The sequence below is a fragment of the Alligator sinensis genome, unplaced genomic scaffold (genome assembly GCF_000455745.1).
Source record: "Alligator sinensis unplaced genomic scaffold, ASM45574v1 scaffold400_1, whole genome shotgun sequence".
In the NCBI taxonomy this organism is placed as follows: Eukaryota; Metazoa; Chordata; order Crocodylia; family Alligatoridae; genus Alligator; species Alligator sinensis.
In genome coordinates, this window is record NW_005841897.1 from 4,069,267 (window position 1) to 4,082,974 (window position 13,708).

A 13,708-nucleotide genomic window follows, 5' to 3' on the forward strand; every position below is an offset into this window, starting at 1 on the left:
GACTGCACCCCGGGTTATCATGAGAGGAAGGCCTGCGGGTGATGTGTAAGGACAGGAGAAATTAAGCAAGCCAGAAGTCGTTGGGCTCAAGGAGATGGCTGCTGGTCTGGAAGAAAGGGCCCTAGATTTTAGTCTGGGCCCTTGTGCCCTGTGTGGCAGAAGCTTCCCCTCTTCACTGTTCCACCCTCCATCTATTTTTCAAAGACTGTGTTAATGGTTTAGCTCCAAAAGGGCACCAGGGAAGGGTCAGAGTAATGGCTGACCAGAGGTGCAGTGCTTCATGTGCTGTTCTGGGAAGGAAAAAAGGACCCTGGTTCAAACCCCCTCCAGGTGAAGGAGATCTAGAACAGAGGGACCTCCAGCATCGCACGAGAGTGCCCTAGCCACTGGACTAAGATGCAAGAGGGACTTGCCTACCCACAAACCTTTTTCCTGTCCTGAGTGACTGAATCTGGATGCCTGGATGACCAGGAAAAAATAAAATGCCACTCCTAAACGCATTTGGGTTCAACCATACCACCAGATTTCAGACATCAGTCACACAGACCCCGGCAAAACTACATCCCTTCCTAGATTTTAGTCAGCTGTTTAACAGGCCCTTGGGAAAAGGCAAGACAATGCCTATATATTTGTTTTTACCTGTGCCTGGCTAGGTTTGCTTTGTCCTGCTGCATGGGGAAGAGAGCTGGGCTATAGCACTTCTGTGCTCTGCTTGTGCATGACTGTATGTTCAGAGTCACTGTGCAACTTCTGGTAGAAGTTCACACTGACTCATAGGGGGTTATAAGACACTTAATGCAAAAGCTCTGTCCCCTTCTCCTGAGAGTTAGCTGACTAGAGGAAATGACTGCAGAGCCTCACAATGAGCAAAGGGAGTGTGACCTTCTTGCCAACTGCTGGGGTGACTGAAGACAGCACCAGACAGACCCAAGGGGGGGCATGCTACCCTCCCTATAACAAAGAGTAAACTATTTGGATACAGGATACGTACGAGTGACCGGTGGCTGGAATGAAGTATATACAGCAATGCACTCGGGTGTCTGGGATCCGCTTCTTCCGGTTAATGTTGATTTCCTCCTGCAGGTATTTCTCATACTGGTCATTGATGAACTTCATGATGGGCTGCCAGCTGTGCAGAAAGATATATGGACAGGTGAGTTGGAAGTCAGGAAGAGACAAGACCACCCTCTTGGCAGGGTTTTAATGGGAGTCAGCAGGAGCAGAGAGAATGATAACCATCTTTCAGGAGTGAGCCCCTGAACAGGAGCATAAAGGATATCTTAGTGTCCATGACCACCTAGTCATAACGGCTGGAGGCAGCTGAGGAAAAAAAGTCAGGAGTCCTGTGTAATACATACCTAGCTGCTCTTCAGATTGTGGGAGTAGCAGACCTTGTTCATGCACCTTATTAAAGAATCAGCTGCCTGAGAATCCCCCTGGCCCTGCCATTAACAGCAAACAGAGATCAGGATGCACAGCGTCAGGAGACTGCAGCTACCTGGGCTGTGAACTCTGCCTCACACTAGGAGGAAGTGCAGAGCTTCCGACCAACGCCTGTGGAAGGCTGGGCTCAAATGCAACCTTCTCTCACTGGTAACAAATGGAAATGCTAAATATCATGCTGGCTTCTCTGCCACCAGCCTAATACTAATGGTCTTGCATCCTGTGACGGTATGGACTCTGGCCCATTTCAGAGCAGAAATATTAAAGGAAGGTCAGCTAAGCCATGGAAGGCCTCAAGGCTTAGCTTAGTCAGCTCCCAGTTCCTCCTCATCCAAACTGGATCCCACATCCCAACCTGTAAGCAGGTGTCACTGGGTCTTGCCCTTTGGGTAAATGGGGAAGAGCAGCTGGCTACTGACTGTACAGACTACAACAGACCAGCCTCCAAAGCCTAACAAGACGATGGAGCTTTTAGTGCTTTTCTAAAAGATTTTTTTTTAGAGGGGTGAAAGGTGTGGATGGGGCTAGGGAGAAGAACCTATGTTTATCTCTGCTGCCCACAGAGAAACCTTCAACCCCCACCCCTGCCCCCAGCTCAACACTGATGATTGTCACACTTGACCATGTTCCCAAAGTGCTCAGCTTATGCCATAGAGCGAGGGTGCTCGAGGGTAAACAAATTGTTGATAATAAAATAATGCACGCACACCCAGCCTTCGAGAGGGGGTGAGATGGATGTTCAGAAACAGTGATTGCTCCTAGGATTTTCTCTCAAAGGCGCCAGTTCTAAGCCAAGGTGGTAAAGGGAAAAGGATCAGCCATGTCAGCTATCAGGGTTTCACCTGAATTCAAATTTTCCCAGGCTATTTGCACAGAGGCTGGAAGTAAAAGGAAGCTGGCAGGGATTAGCTTCCCTCTGCAGCCAGCCAAACCATCCCAGCTGTTCAGCAGCTCCATCCTCCCCGCTGCTGCTGAGACGGAGCTCAGTTTAACCTTCACTCCTAGAAAGACACTGCAGCATTTCTGCCATGAGCCCTGACCTGTCCTGCCCTCTGTGGTGGTTCAGAGCCCTTGGGAAGAAAGGAAGGCTGGTACATGACAAGACAGCTTGCATGATAGGAGACCGAGGCCAGCCAAGCATCTGCACAGCCAGCAAAGTGCACCAAGGGCCAAAACTCACCAGTTCTCATTGTTGATGTGGTCTCCAAATCCTGGGGTGTCGATCACAGTCAGCTTCATCCGGACACCTTTCTCCTCGATTTCTGAAACAGACAAACACGCAGGGGCTGCATGTGTGACAGGGACCAACGGACCTAAATACCTGGGGAGCTCCCCTCACCTCCAGATCAGCAGAGGTGTGGTATCTGCAACCCTCAAATGGATATATTGTCCCTCTAGCTCAGAAGCATTGCAACTCCCTTATAACCCTGATAAGAAGGTGATTCAGCCTCTGTCCCTACAGGAGAGCTTCTAGTCTTATGGCTATGAGACTAGATGGCCCTATATGCCATCCCAGGTCCCTTCAGACAGATCACTGAGCAGATGGGTACAAGGTGAGCCCTTGGAGGAACAAGGCTCAAAGCGAACCTGCAGCACCCAAAGCCAAGTGTGTATACAGGCCCTGCAGAGAGACTCACCATGAGTAACGGACTTTATTTCAATGGTTTTGGGGATCCGCTCTTCTGGAGTTGGCTGCACAGATTTCCGGCTAATTTTGGATTTGAAGAGAGTGTTGATTAATGTGGATTTCCCCAAGCCGCTCTGACCTGGAAGACAACAGGATGTGTGGCTGTGAGAGTGAAATCATGTCCACTTCCCCTCCCTGCAGTCAGCCCAGCATACACCAGGATTGTATCTGCTACGAAGGCAGGGCCAACTCTGCTACCAACAGCTTTGCAAACAGCCAACAGGTCCTTTGTGAAATTGAGCTTGCTGTCTTGCCGGATGGCACTTCCCATAAGACAAGGACCATGCATTGGCTCGGGCACACCTGGTGCCCTCTCATAGCTAAGCCATTGTAGATGCACTCTCATTCTGTGCTTCAGTCAGCTGACACAGGGGAGCAGTTCCTTTAGCCCAAGTCTGTGTTGGGAGGGGAAAGTTTTATTTCTCATGCTACTTGTTAGTTAAGAGACTGAGTACCTACTCTTGCTCCACAGACAGGTCAGATTTAATAGGGCCAGAGGGCAAAGGATCTCTTAAGGCTGGGGCATCACAAGGTAGATTGGGCTAAATCCTGATCATGTCACAAGGTAGATTGGGCTAAATCTGTCTGTTTAGCTTCATTGGAGGGGGTGGGGCAGTAGAACCACAGCTCAGCTGTTAGCGGGGATGCTTTCACTTTACACCGTCCAGCAGCGCTCAGTGAAAACCACTTCCTTTGGTAATCAACACATTTCCCTACGCCCATGAGCAGTAGAAACAACATACATCTGTTTTTTGGGCTCTGCGATGGCAAATGCAGGCACCCAGGCTCTTGTGAATAGAGATAGGGGGTTATGACACACTCGGCACGAGAGGCGATGCTTATGAAGTTCCATTTCTGACCTTGAGGACCCTGGCACTGAACCTGCAGTCAATTTATTTCTTTGCTTACTATGAGCATGGGAAGCAGCAGCACAAAGGCTCCTGGGTGAGGGAGATCCTCTTTAAGGGACTCACAGATGAAAGGGCCACGAAGGAAGGATGGACATGGGGGTTCCTCCCAGGGGTCTACCTCCTGACAACCCCACCACACATTTCTGGTATCCTCATTTCCATTTCTACACAGCTGATCCCAAGTTCTTGATTTCCCCTAGGAGAAGACCTTCTCCAGCTCTTCAATAAATCCTGCAGGGGATAGATCCTAATGGCTCACTAAACCAACAACCCGGTGAGTTATGGCTGGCGTCACAAAAAGGGAGTAAATTAAGTCAAGGGACTGATCGGTTCTCTCAGCAAACAGATGACACAGCTGCTCTCGAGTCAGGACTGATTTAAGAGGGCCGGAGGGCAAAGGGCCTCTTAAGAGAGTCAGATCAGCACAGGGCAAAGCTGTTTAAGCTAAATCTGTCCATTTAAATCAGTGTTTCAGGAGAAACAGCACAATACTTGCATGAGAAAATCCTCAAGAGATATCCCACCTGTAGGCAAAGGGAGGCCTCAGATAACAGCAGGAGGGCCACTCGTTTTGTAACCCCATGTCCGGGAAGCCCTTGCAAGAGTGCTTCATGTGCTCAGTTTAAACTCTCCGCCCCCATCAAACCTACTGCCCCAGCCCTAGAAGACCAACTGCAGCGAGCCCCGCTTTCCAGGAGGGAATCCTTATCATGCGCTTGGATGCCTGGGATCCGCTTCTTCTGGTTAATGTTGATGCCCTTCTGCAAGTACTTCTCATACTGGTCACCGATGAACAAAGTGGGTTAGTGGGAGACACTAACAGCTCAACAGCTCATGGCCAGTTAGGGAAGAGCAAGAGTTCCCTGGGATCTTCTAACCCATTTGAACTTTTGATTGACCCTTTCTCCTGTGTCAAGTTTGTTCTTGTGACCAGACCGCACAGACCTTGCAAAGAGCTCTGAGGCGGAAGTATCTTTGACCACAGAAATACTGTTGAATGAACCTTTCAGCACACCAGACTCAATGACTCTGTTCTGGTAGTGCCAAAGTGAATTCTTACCAACTCTGTTCTGGCCCTGATGCAAATTCTTGTGAAAAAGCATTGTTTCTTCGATGCCATGTTGCTAAGGTGTGTCTGCACTGACGTGTCATAGGATAGATGGGAATAAGGAAAAGCTACTCATGAACAAAGTGCACCACATGGACAAGGCAGGGGCAACCAATCGGTTCTTAAAAGAAAAGGCAGAGGAAGCAGGGCACAGACAGCTTCAGTGCTAGGACCACATCCATTGAGGCAGGCCTTAAAAAGACCAGGAGAGAAGACTGGCCAACGCTACAGCTGCCAGACTACCTGCTTGGACGGTCCAGCAGGAGCGACCGCGCTCCTACCCGTCTCCTCTGCACTGCACAAGACAGACAGCTCCAGACAGCGATGGGTGTGTGCAGACTGCCCAGGGTAAACAGTGCCACTGAATGGCACGACAGCAACAGGCCTTTATACTTGTAAAGGAATCTGCCAACACACCACACGGCCCCACGGCTACTGAGGATTACCTAGTGCTGTGCCAGACGGGCCATTGTCTCTTAACATGTGGCTGGACAGTGCTTTAATGAAGGGCCCCATCTCAGCTGGGGTCTTTACCATCAACAAGCTGAAGAACAAAGGCATCGGCCTGATACCCCCGCCTTGGCAACAGTTCTGCAGCCAGAGTCCCGTGGCTCTGTTGATGCCGAGAGGCAGGACCAAATCCAGCCTCAGAGCCATGTGGGCTCCACTGTGCCGACTTGCTTGTCAGCAGCTAAAACAGCTCTGGGGGCAAAAGAAACATATGGAACAGATACCCGCCAAGTGCTCCATGCCCTTTGCTCAGCCTTTCATCAAGCAGCACAAGGGTAAACAGATTCTGAACTGTAAACACACTTGGCTAATCTGCAGTTCCTTTTGGGGGCCTGGTAATTAGAAGCACCTGGGAAGGAAAAAAACGTTAAGAGGTGACACATAGCTGCAGCTTGCATTAGTCAGCCCCTGCGCCTGCCTCCATGCAAATAGCTGAAGCGTGACTTCATCTGGAGACAAAAGGGCAAGAGGAGAAACAGCATCTTCCAGGAGCTAGCATTAAAGGTGTGGGTCTGGATTCTCAGCTTCCTGGTCAGTACAGAGTTCCTCAGAGTCCGTGTTGTTGTTCTGCAATTCATCAATATCCAGGGCAAAATAAAGGAAGAGGAGGGTGTATTTTACATAGACCTTTACCTGATTCTCCCCAGACCCAAAGTGGCAAGGACTGAGGTGTTCAATCAGTTCTGGAGAACCCAGGCAGCCCCACAACTTGAAGACTCACTTTCATGGATCTGATCAAAGCTCAGAGACAGACCAGGGTGGATGACACGCCAGCAAATAAGGCTATGGTGGCAAAAGGCCATGGGAGAGCCTGTTGTGAAGGGTGTAGTCAGGGCAAAAGTAGTTAACCCAACTGAATAAGCTATGTGCTGCACAGAAAAGATCGTCCTGTAGCGAGGCAGTGGAGCTGGGACTACTATAGGCTCAAAATGCAATCCCAAGCCAGTCACTAGACTTTACTGAACCTCAGTTCCTTATCTATAAAATGGAGGCAATGATAATTATGATTCTTCTCCACCTCTGCAGGTGCTTACATGCTAGAGGGATGTGGGACATGAAAAGGCCTGGGTGTTACTGGAGTGTGCTCACCCACCTGGGTGCTACTGAAAAAAAGAGGACAGGCAAGAACTCAATGAAAAAGATGTTGCAAAGTCAAGGGTTTCTCTGAAGAACTGCAAGCTAGTCACATGAGCAGCTACCCTCCTAGAGAGGTTTACCTGCTGTTCTTCAAATTCAGGGATCACATTAAGTGCACAGAGCCTGTTTGGATGGCCCAGGACACATGCAGTGGACTAAATCCATAAGGGAGAAAGAACAAATCATGCTTGGTTCATTCCCCTTTCTCTGAGAGACTTGTGAGAGGCAGCTGCCAGATCAGCTTCAGGGGGGTGTACAGGCACCCAGGTACAGTGACTGCTCCTCAAACACATGAGCTCTGCCCCAGAGAAACAGCCCCATTTAACGGGAGTCCTGAAATAAGCAGCTGCCCCATGCCTTTGCCCATACATGTACTGGCTGAAGAAGCCTGTTATCCCCCTGCCTTGGCATAGAGCAGTCAAATGGAGAGTGAAGGCATCCAGGGAACGCATGTCCCAGTTCAAGGGGCTCTTCACTGATCCTATGCAGGGGTTACCCACCCATTTACATGTGCTGCCTTGCCCCCTTACTCTAGCTCCTGCCCTGTGTTTCTCTGTGATAACTGGAGATTTTCAAGCTTGTTTACACTGCCATGAATTCCCCAGCCTATAAACACGCCATGCAGAGTCTGCCAAGAAAAGAACAATGTTTTCCAGCCGCCGCGAAGCAGGGGCTTTCATACCACACACAGCGTTCTGCCAAGGCAAGGCCAGGCCCCTCTGAAACCTATCCCAGTCATCAGCACAGTAGAAAGAGGAGCCTCCTCAAGGCAGCCTACTTCTGGAGGCCAAAAGAAGAACCCTCAGCATTGTGGGCACAAATGTGAATCCAGGGGCAGAGCAGCAGCGAGTCCTGTCCTGGCCAGGACTTAAGGCAGCAGCTCGTGTAACTTCACCTCCCAGAGAGGGACTCAGAAGCTGAGGATCTAAAAGAACCCCCCACATACGGGAACTTGGCTGAAAATGCTGAACAGCAGCTGTGTTGGGGAAGACACCCTGGGAAACCTCCAGGAATTGGTCCAAGTGTAGGGCTTGCATTGGGCTCACTGTATAATTAGCTCTCTGGAGTCATGTGAAAAGGCAGTGCCACAAGGCAGTGGAGCTTGCATGGCAAGATGTGAGAAGTCCAGGGCAGAAGCAAGTTCCCAGGAGAGTGGAGGTAAAAGGACAGGTTATAAGGCCTGATGCACTTTGGAGTGCACTGAGCCAGCACATTCATTTTCAGTCCCCAGACTTTTCTAGAGCATTATACACCCTTCACTGCAGAGGGGGGCAGCTGACCACTACTCTGCACAGCCAGCAGCAGGAAACACAGGGGGGCTTGCCTGGCGCTCTCCTCCCGCCACGTTCTCATTGACACCCTTGTGCTGCTGCAGGCACAGAGAGCAGCTCTCACCACTGGAGACTCCGTACCCATCACAAAGGATGCAGCTGGACCCCTGGACCCCGGACCGAGTTGAAAGGCCCAGGCCACCTCATCATCTACCTTGCAACCTGATAATGACTGCTAGGGGCAGGCTGCTAAGCCTGGGGCTGTGATGTCACTTCTCTGCAAACATGCTGATAGCAAAAGGAGCGCTGGCCTACATCTACAGACATGTCTCCAAGTTCGCTCTCAGGGAAAACCTCCCCTTTCACAGCCCAGTCAAGAACACCCACATGCTCTTCACTTCAAATTTCAACCATCACCTGCTGACACAGGCATTTTTAGCCAAGAACAAGTTGGTTGCAGCCAAGCTGCAAATCCCTGAAATTAGGGGTTCACACAAAAGACACAGGCAGCCATGGCAGTAAAAAGCAGGTAGAGCAGTGTAAGGAGGCAGCAGGCCTCAAGCAAGGGGAAGTTGTTTGAGTGGTTGTTGGGGAATGACCTGAGGGCAAACCTCCATCTTTCTCACTTCTCATTCACTGTAGCTCCAAAGGGCAGATCAGGCCTCAACAACATCAGCCTCCTGACAGTTTGATTTTGGCCCAGAGCTTGCAACTCGCAAGCCTGGAAAGAAGAGTAAACTCAGCTCTCCTTCTTCACCTGCCCTGAGCCCCAGGGATACTCCCATTTCAGCACACACTGCATTTCAGGATCCCAGGGGAAACTTCTATATGCTGGAGACCTCTCAAGCTGGCAAACAGTCCAGCCAGGGGAGCTTCAAAATTATATACCAGCTTCCTCAGCATTTCATAATCACATTAGCAAACCACCTGAGCAACTTCCTTCCCTGCTGCTCTCTGCCATCCTTCAATCTAGCATCCATCAGCAAGTGGTTTGTGCGTTATCAAGCAAAGGCAATTAATTAGCATTGAAAACTCTGTGCTTCAGAATCACATCTGCAGAGCAACCAAGACTTGGTGCTTATGCTGAGTTGTGCTGTGCATGGCCAGCCTGAGCCACAGGACCATTGCCATGGGTAATGATGACTTCAGTTTCCAAGTTGTGCTTCCTGTGCATGCCCCCAACTATAACATCTCCGCCCCCTGCCCAGGTCACCTAGAGGAAAAGCCAAGACAATTGTGGAGTGAGATTCCCCAGACTCCATCCTGCACTCATATCATGCAAACCCATGGCATTTGTACACATGCATGTGCTGCAGCGCCAGGCGTTTTTAAATATGCCCGGCACTGTGGCACATACATTTGTATAAACAGCGAAATGAGCATCAGCGGTGAGAAAACGGAGGCAGCACGCTTTTAAATTAAAACACACTGAAGGTGCAAAAGTGCACCACCGCCACGTTCTGCATGCTGAAGTGCATTTTGCCATTTATACAAATGCATGTGACACAGCTTCAGGCGTATTAGCTTACATGCTCCACAGACTATTAATCCAGTCTGCTCCAACGCACTGGATTTTGGCGTGTTGGAGCAAACAAAGGTACACGTATAAATGCCCCCATAGATTTGGGGAAACTCTCCAATGACACCAAGAGGCCCCAGCTGAGATGGGGCCCCATTATGCCGGGAGGTGTACATGCCTACAGAAGGAGGCTGAAGTCTAGCCAGTTCCTCCTGGCCTCCTGCTTGGACCAAACCACTGCATGGGGGACTGAACAGGAATGCAGAGGCAGTGTGGATCATGGCAGAAATTAGGTGGCAACGATGCGGCTTGGTAGCAGGGACCATGGCACTAAAAAGCCATGATCCCACAGACATCAGCCACATGGCAAATAAATCCTTAACATCTGGGAGCCATGCACAGCCACATGGATAAATAGGCACTTCCAACCAGCTGACCTTCAGCCAGTCCCTCGGAAGCAGGAGCAGCTTTGCTGACTCCCGCTCAAAAGATCCTCATGTTCAATCCTAGACGCTGCTCTACAAGGGAAGACAGATGGAGCGCTAGGAGGCAATGCACATTGCAGACAGAGCCTGAGGAGAGTGGCCCCTGAGGACTCACCGACCACCATGATGTTGAACTCAAATCCCTGCTTCATCGCTTTCCTCCTCATCTGTTCGAGGATGGCATCGATGCCGACATAGCCAAAGTCCACAGCAGGCTTCTCTGTCCGCGTTGGCGCGGCCTGTTTGAGGCCGGAGTCTCTGGGGGCATCCGTCATGCTGGGTGTGTAACTAGGAACCACCTCAGTGCCTGCCAACAAGAATGGAGAGCGGTTATAAAGTGTTGAGAGGGGCACGAGAGTGGAAACTTCTCTTGTCTGGGAAGGGACCCCCCTCTCCAAGGTGGGAGGGAGGTGCTTTCTGCTAGGGGCAGTGCCTTTACTGCCTGTCGCTGTGACAGCTAGGGGCCAGGAAGGCTGAACAAGGATAAGGCATCCTAAAGCAGGCTTCTGCTGTGCACTCTTAACTCAGTCTGGCATGCCAGGCCCTGGTTTTTTCCACTGTGCCCATCTCTGGCTCCAGGAAAGTCACAAAGCTTATTTGAAAGAGCAACCTGAAGTCAAGTCCCCCAGTCTGGTCTGTACCAGACAAAATGTCTCCCAGATCTTCCCAGCCCCAAGAAACCACCCCCAATCCCAACAGGAGCAAAGACCACTCTGGCAGCAGGTTCCTAGACCTCCAAATGAAGAAAATTCATCACCATAAAGACAGCAGCAGATTTCAGGGCCAAGAAACCCCTCAACAAAAGTCTGAAAGTTTGTTTAGTCAAGAATGATGAAATCTTGATAACACAAGTCTTCCACTTTGACTCAGTTATTATGGACTTCCATACCCAAGACAGTTTCCCAGCTGAGCTCTACCAGAACAATTAGCCACTTGAACTATGTGGCAAAACACAGCACAGGCACATTTGTGGGAGAGAGGGGGCTTTTCTTTGACTTATCCTAAACCACTTCTATAGACAGTGCTCTGAAAGTGACTCTCGCAGCTCAGCTGTTGCGGTTAAGTTCTGCTGGTGACCTTCCCTGTGCACAAGGGCCTTTGACTTTTTTTTCAGAGGTTGAGAGGTCTTACTCAGTTTGCCCAAGAGTGGCTGGATTTGCAGCTCTGCAGACAGAATCAGCACAGATCCCCTGCACTGTCACCGGTGAGAGACTGTGCTGGGAAGGGTGGAGGGAGGGCGGAGATAGAGGGGGAGTATATGAGCCTGGAGTGCTATACTGCCTGGGAAAAAGGACTCTGCAAGGAGCCATTCCCACAAGTGTATTAACAGAGCAGCAGTTAAGGAAAGGAAAAGCTGCCAAAGGCTCATTTGCAAACACACAAGACTATGGCTTGACTGTGTCCTTGAATGTTTAGGGTGTCCTGATTAGGCTCAAGGTTGCCAAGTCCGCTTATAATAAATGGAATTGGGCTTGTTTTTTTAAAAAGTCATTTTAATTTTTTGAGAGTCACGGGCTGCATTTTTGGGGGCTTGTTTTATTTGGAGGTTGCTTATTTTGGGGTTTTTTGTAATAGGTGACTTTTAAAAAGTTATAGTTCAGGGGTGGGTAAATGGCGGATCCGGCCAGCAGCCGAACTCCATTTCCCAGCAGCCCCCGCTCACGTGGCTGGGGCTGGTTTTCATGGAGACCCCAGCAGCAGCCATGCTGTAATGGTTCAGGGCTGGATTTCCGTGAAGACGGGACCCAGGGTATGCTGCAGGATGCGGAGCTGCTCTGCAGCTGGGCTGGGATCTTACAGCAGGGTCTGGATGCCCTGAGCAGGGGTGTGCAGACAGCAAATCGTGGCTCTGCCCCAGACACCCAGTTTGCACACAAGATGCAGATCCACTAGAGAGGAAATGCACAGAACTGGATACACACAGTAGCAAGGCTTTACACCAGAGCCACATAAATTCAAGCTGATGGACAGCTGGCAGCGTACTGCTGGCTCCAACACATCTCTTTGCAAAAATTACAGCCTCAGTGAGCCAGAGGCTGGTCCAGAAATCCTGAATTAGTGCTGTTTTTAAAATGGCAAGGCCCAAAGTGGAAAGAATTCTGATATACCAGGAGAAAAAATAAATCCACATGGAAAGTATGTTACCACTACGAGAAGCATTAGATTATGCAATGGTTTAACCCCTGTAGCCACAAAAACAGAGCAACACAAATAAACCTCAAGTGATTTTACTGGGATTGAACCTTGAAGGTGTGCGATTCTGGAACTGTTTGTATCCATCCTTACCTGTGTGCCCTAATGCATAAGGTGTCTGACTTTGGATTAGAAGATTAAAGGTTCAAGTGTCTTTATGGTCAGTAGTTCTTTTAGGGGTTGGACTAGATGATCTACCTATTGAGGTCCCTTCCAACCCTAATCTTCTATGAGTCCATGAATTTTTGAATGATATCTGGAAGGGAGCCTAGCTGGGGCAGGGCAGGGCAGGGCATCACTGGAGCTGAAGGTTATAGCAGCAATGGGGAGAGATGCATTATTTGAGCCTCAGTTCTGTATTAGCAGCCTGCATCTGCACTATGATAGCAAGGAAGCAAATCAACTGAGGAAGTGAACAAAGCAGGCACCTACAGCCTCTACCCCATATTCACCAACCCACCCAGCTTCTACAGACAGGCAACACGTGGCACCAAGAGAGAAATGCACCATCTACTGCCAAGCCCTGCTCTCACAAGTCAATGGCCAGGCCCTTGCATGATAGAGGGGAATGGATTGGATATGCCGTGCTCGTGTTCCAATACAACCCAAAAAGGCCCATCCACTTGACTCCAGAGAGGAGCTGATGTTTCAGCAGCTGCTCAGGATATGATAAAAGTTATACGACATTAAGTGTTAACACATGCGCTGTCTTGTCACTGCAGATTCCAAGGGCCTGCTGCCAGGGAGCGAATGGTAATGCAGTGTAGGCAGTGGCTCAAGTCCAGCTACAGGAAAATATGATTTTTAAAAGCTTGATTTTTCCAGGACTTCTCCCACTCCCTGCTGCTGCCTCAGAGAACTCCACAATCAGAACAGAATGACTGAAAGTGAGGAGAGAAGCTGTATAAAAGACCAAAAGGAATACCTTTTTTGCAACGGAGTTGAGGAAATTTCCCTTTAATTCACCATTACTACAAGCACACATAGTTGTTCTTTAGAATCATGGAAAGTTAGGGCTGAAAGGGACCTCAGGAGGTCACTTAGTCCAACCCCCTGTTCAAAGCAGGACCAACCCCAACTAGATCATCCCAGCCAAAGCTTTGTCTAGCTGGGTTTTGAAAACCTCTAAGGATGGAGCTTCCACCACCTCTGGGTAACCTGTTCCAGCGTTTCACTACCCTCCTAAAATTCTTCCTAATATCTAACCTAAACTTCCCTTGCTGCCACTTGAGACCGTTCCTCCTTGTTCTGTTGTGGCAGCAAGATGTGAACTAGCTTCAGGGCAGAAGTGACTGAACTGACAGTTTCCCTTTAATAATGAGGAACTAACTGACAAAAAGTCATTACTAAGAAATCTGACGTACTTTGGCATCCCATTTTGGCATGGCAGGTAGTGACATGGCCTTCCAGACAACTTGCAATCAGGCCTGCTCCAACATCCAGA

At 49.6% G+C, this 13,708-nt stretch overlaps 1 protein-coding gene across 5 annotated transcripts in view; it reads right to left on the reverse strand.

The window, feature by feature from the left end:
- The window catches only part of SEPT9 (septin 9), a 238,179-nt gene that overhangs the window by 17,387 nt on the left and 207,084 nt on the right, over positions 1-13,708 (reverse strand). For 4 of the 5 annotated variants that reach the window (XM_006018333.3, XM_006018336.3, XM_006018334.3 and 1 more), the window contains 4 exons: positions 10,187-10,378; positions 3,081-3,209; positions 2,624-2,705; positions 992-1,129 (listed from right to left, as the gene is read on the reverse strand). In XM_006018333.3, the coding sequence (XP_006018395.1) occupies positions 992-1,129; positions 2,624-2,705; positions 3,081-3,209; positions 10,187-10,378 (541 nt within the window). Of the gene's footprint in view, positions 1-991; positions 1,130-2,623; positions 2,706-3,080; positions 3,210-10,186; positions 10,379-13,628; positions 13,650-13,708 lie in introns of those variants that run through there. The other variant, XM_025197488.1, reaches the window with a different exon arrangement.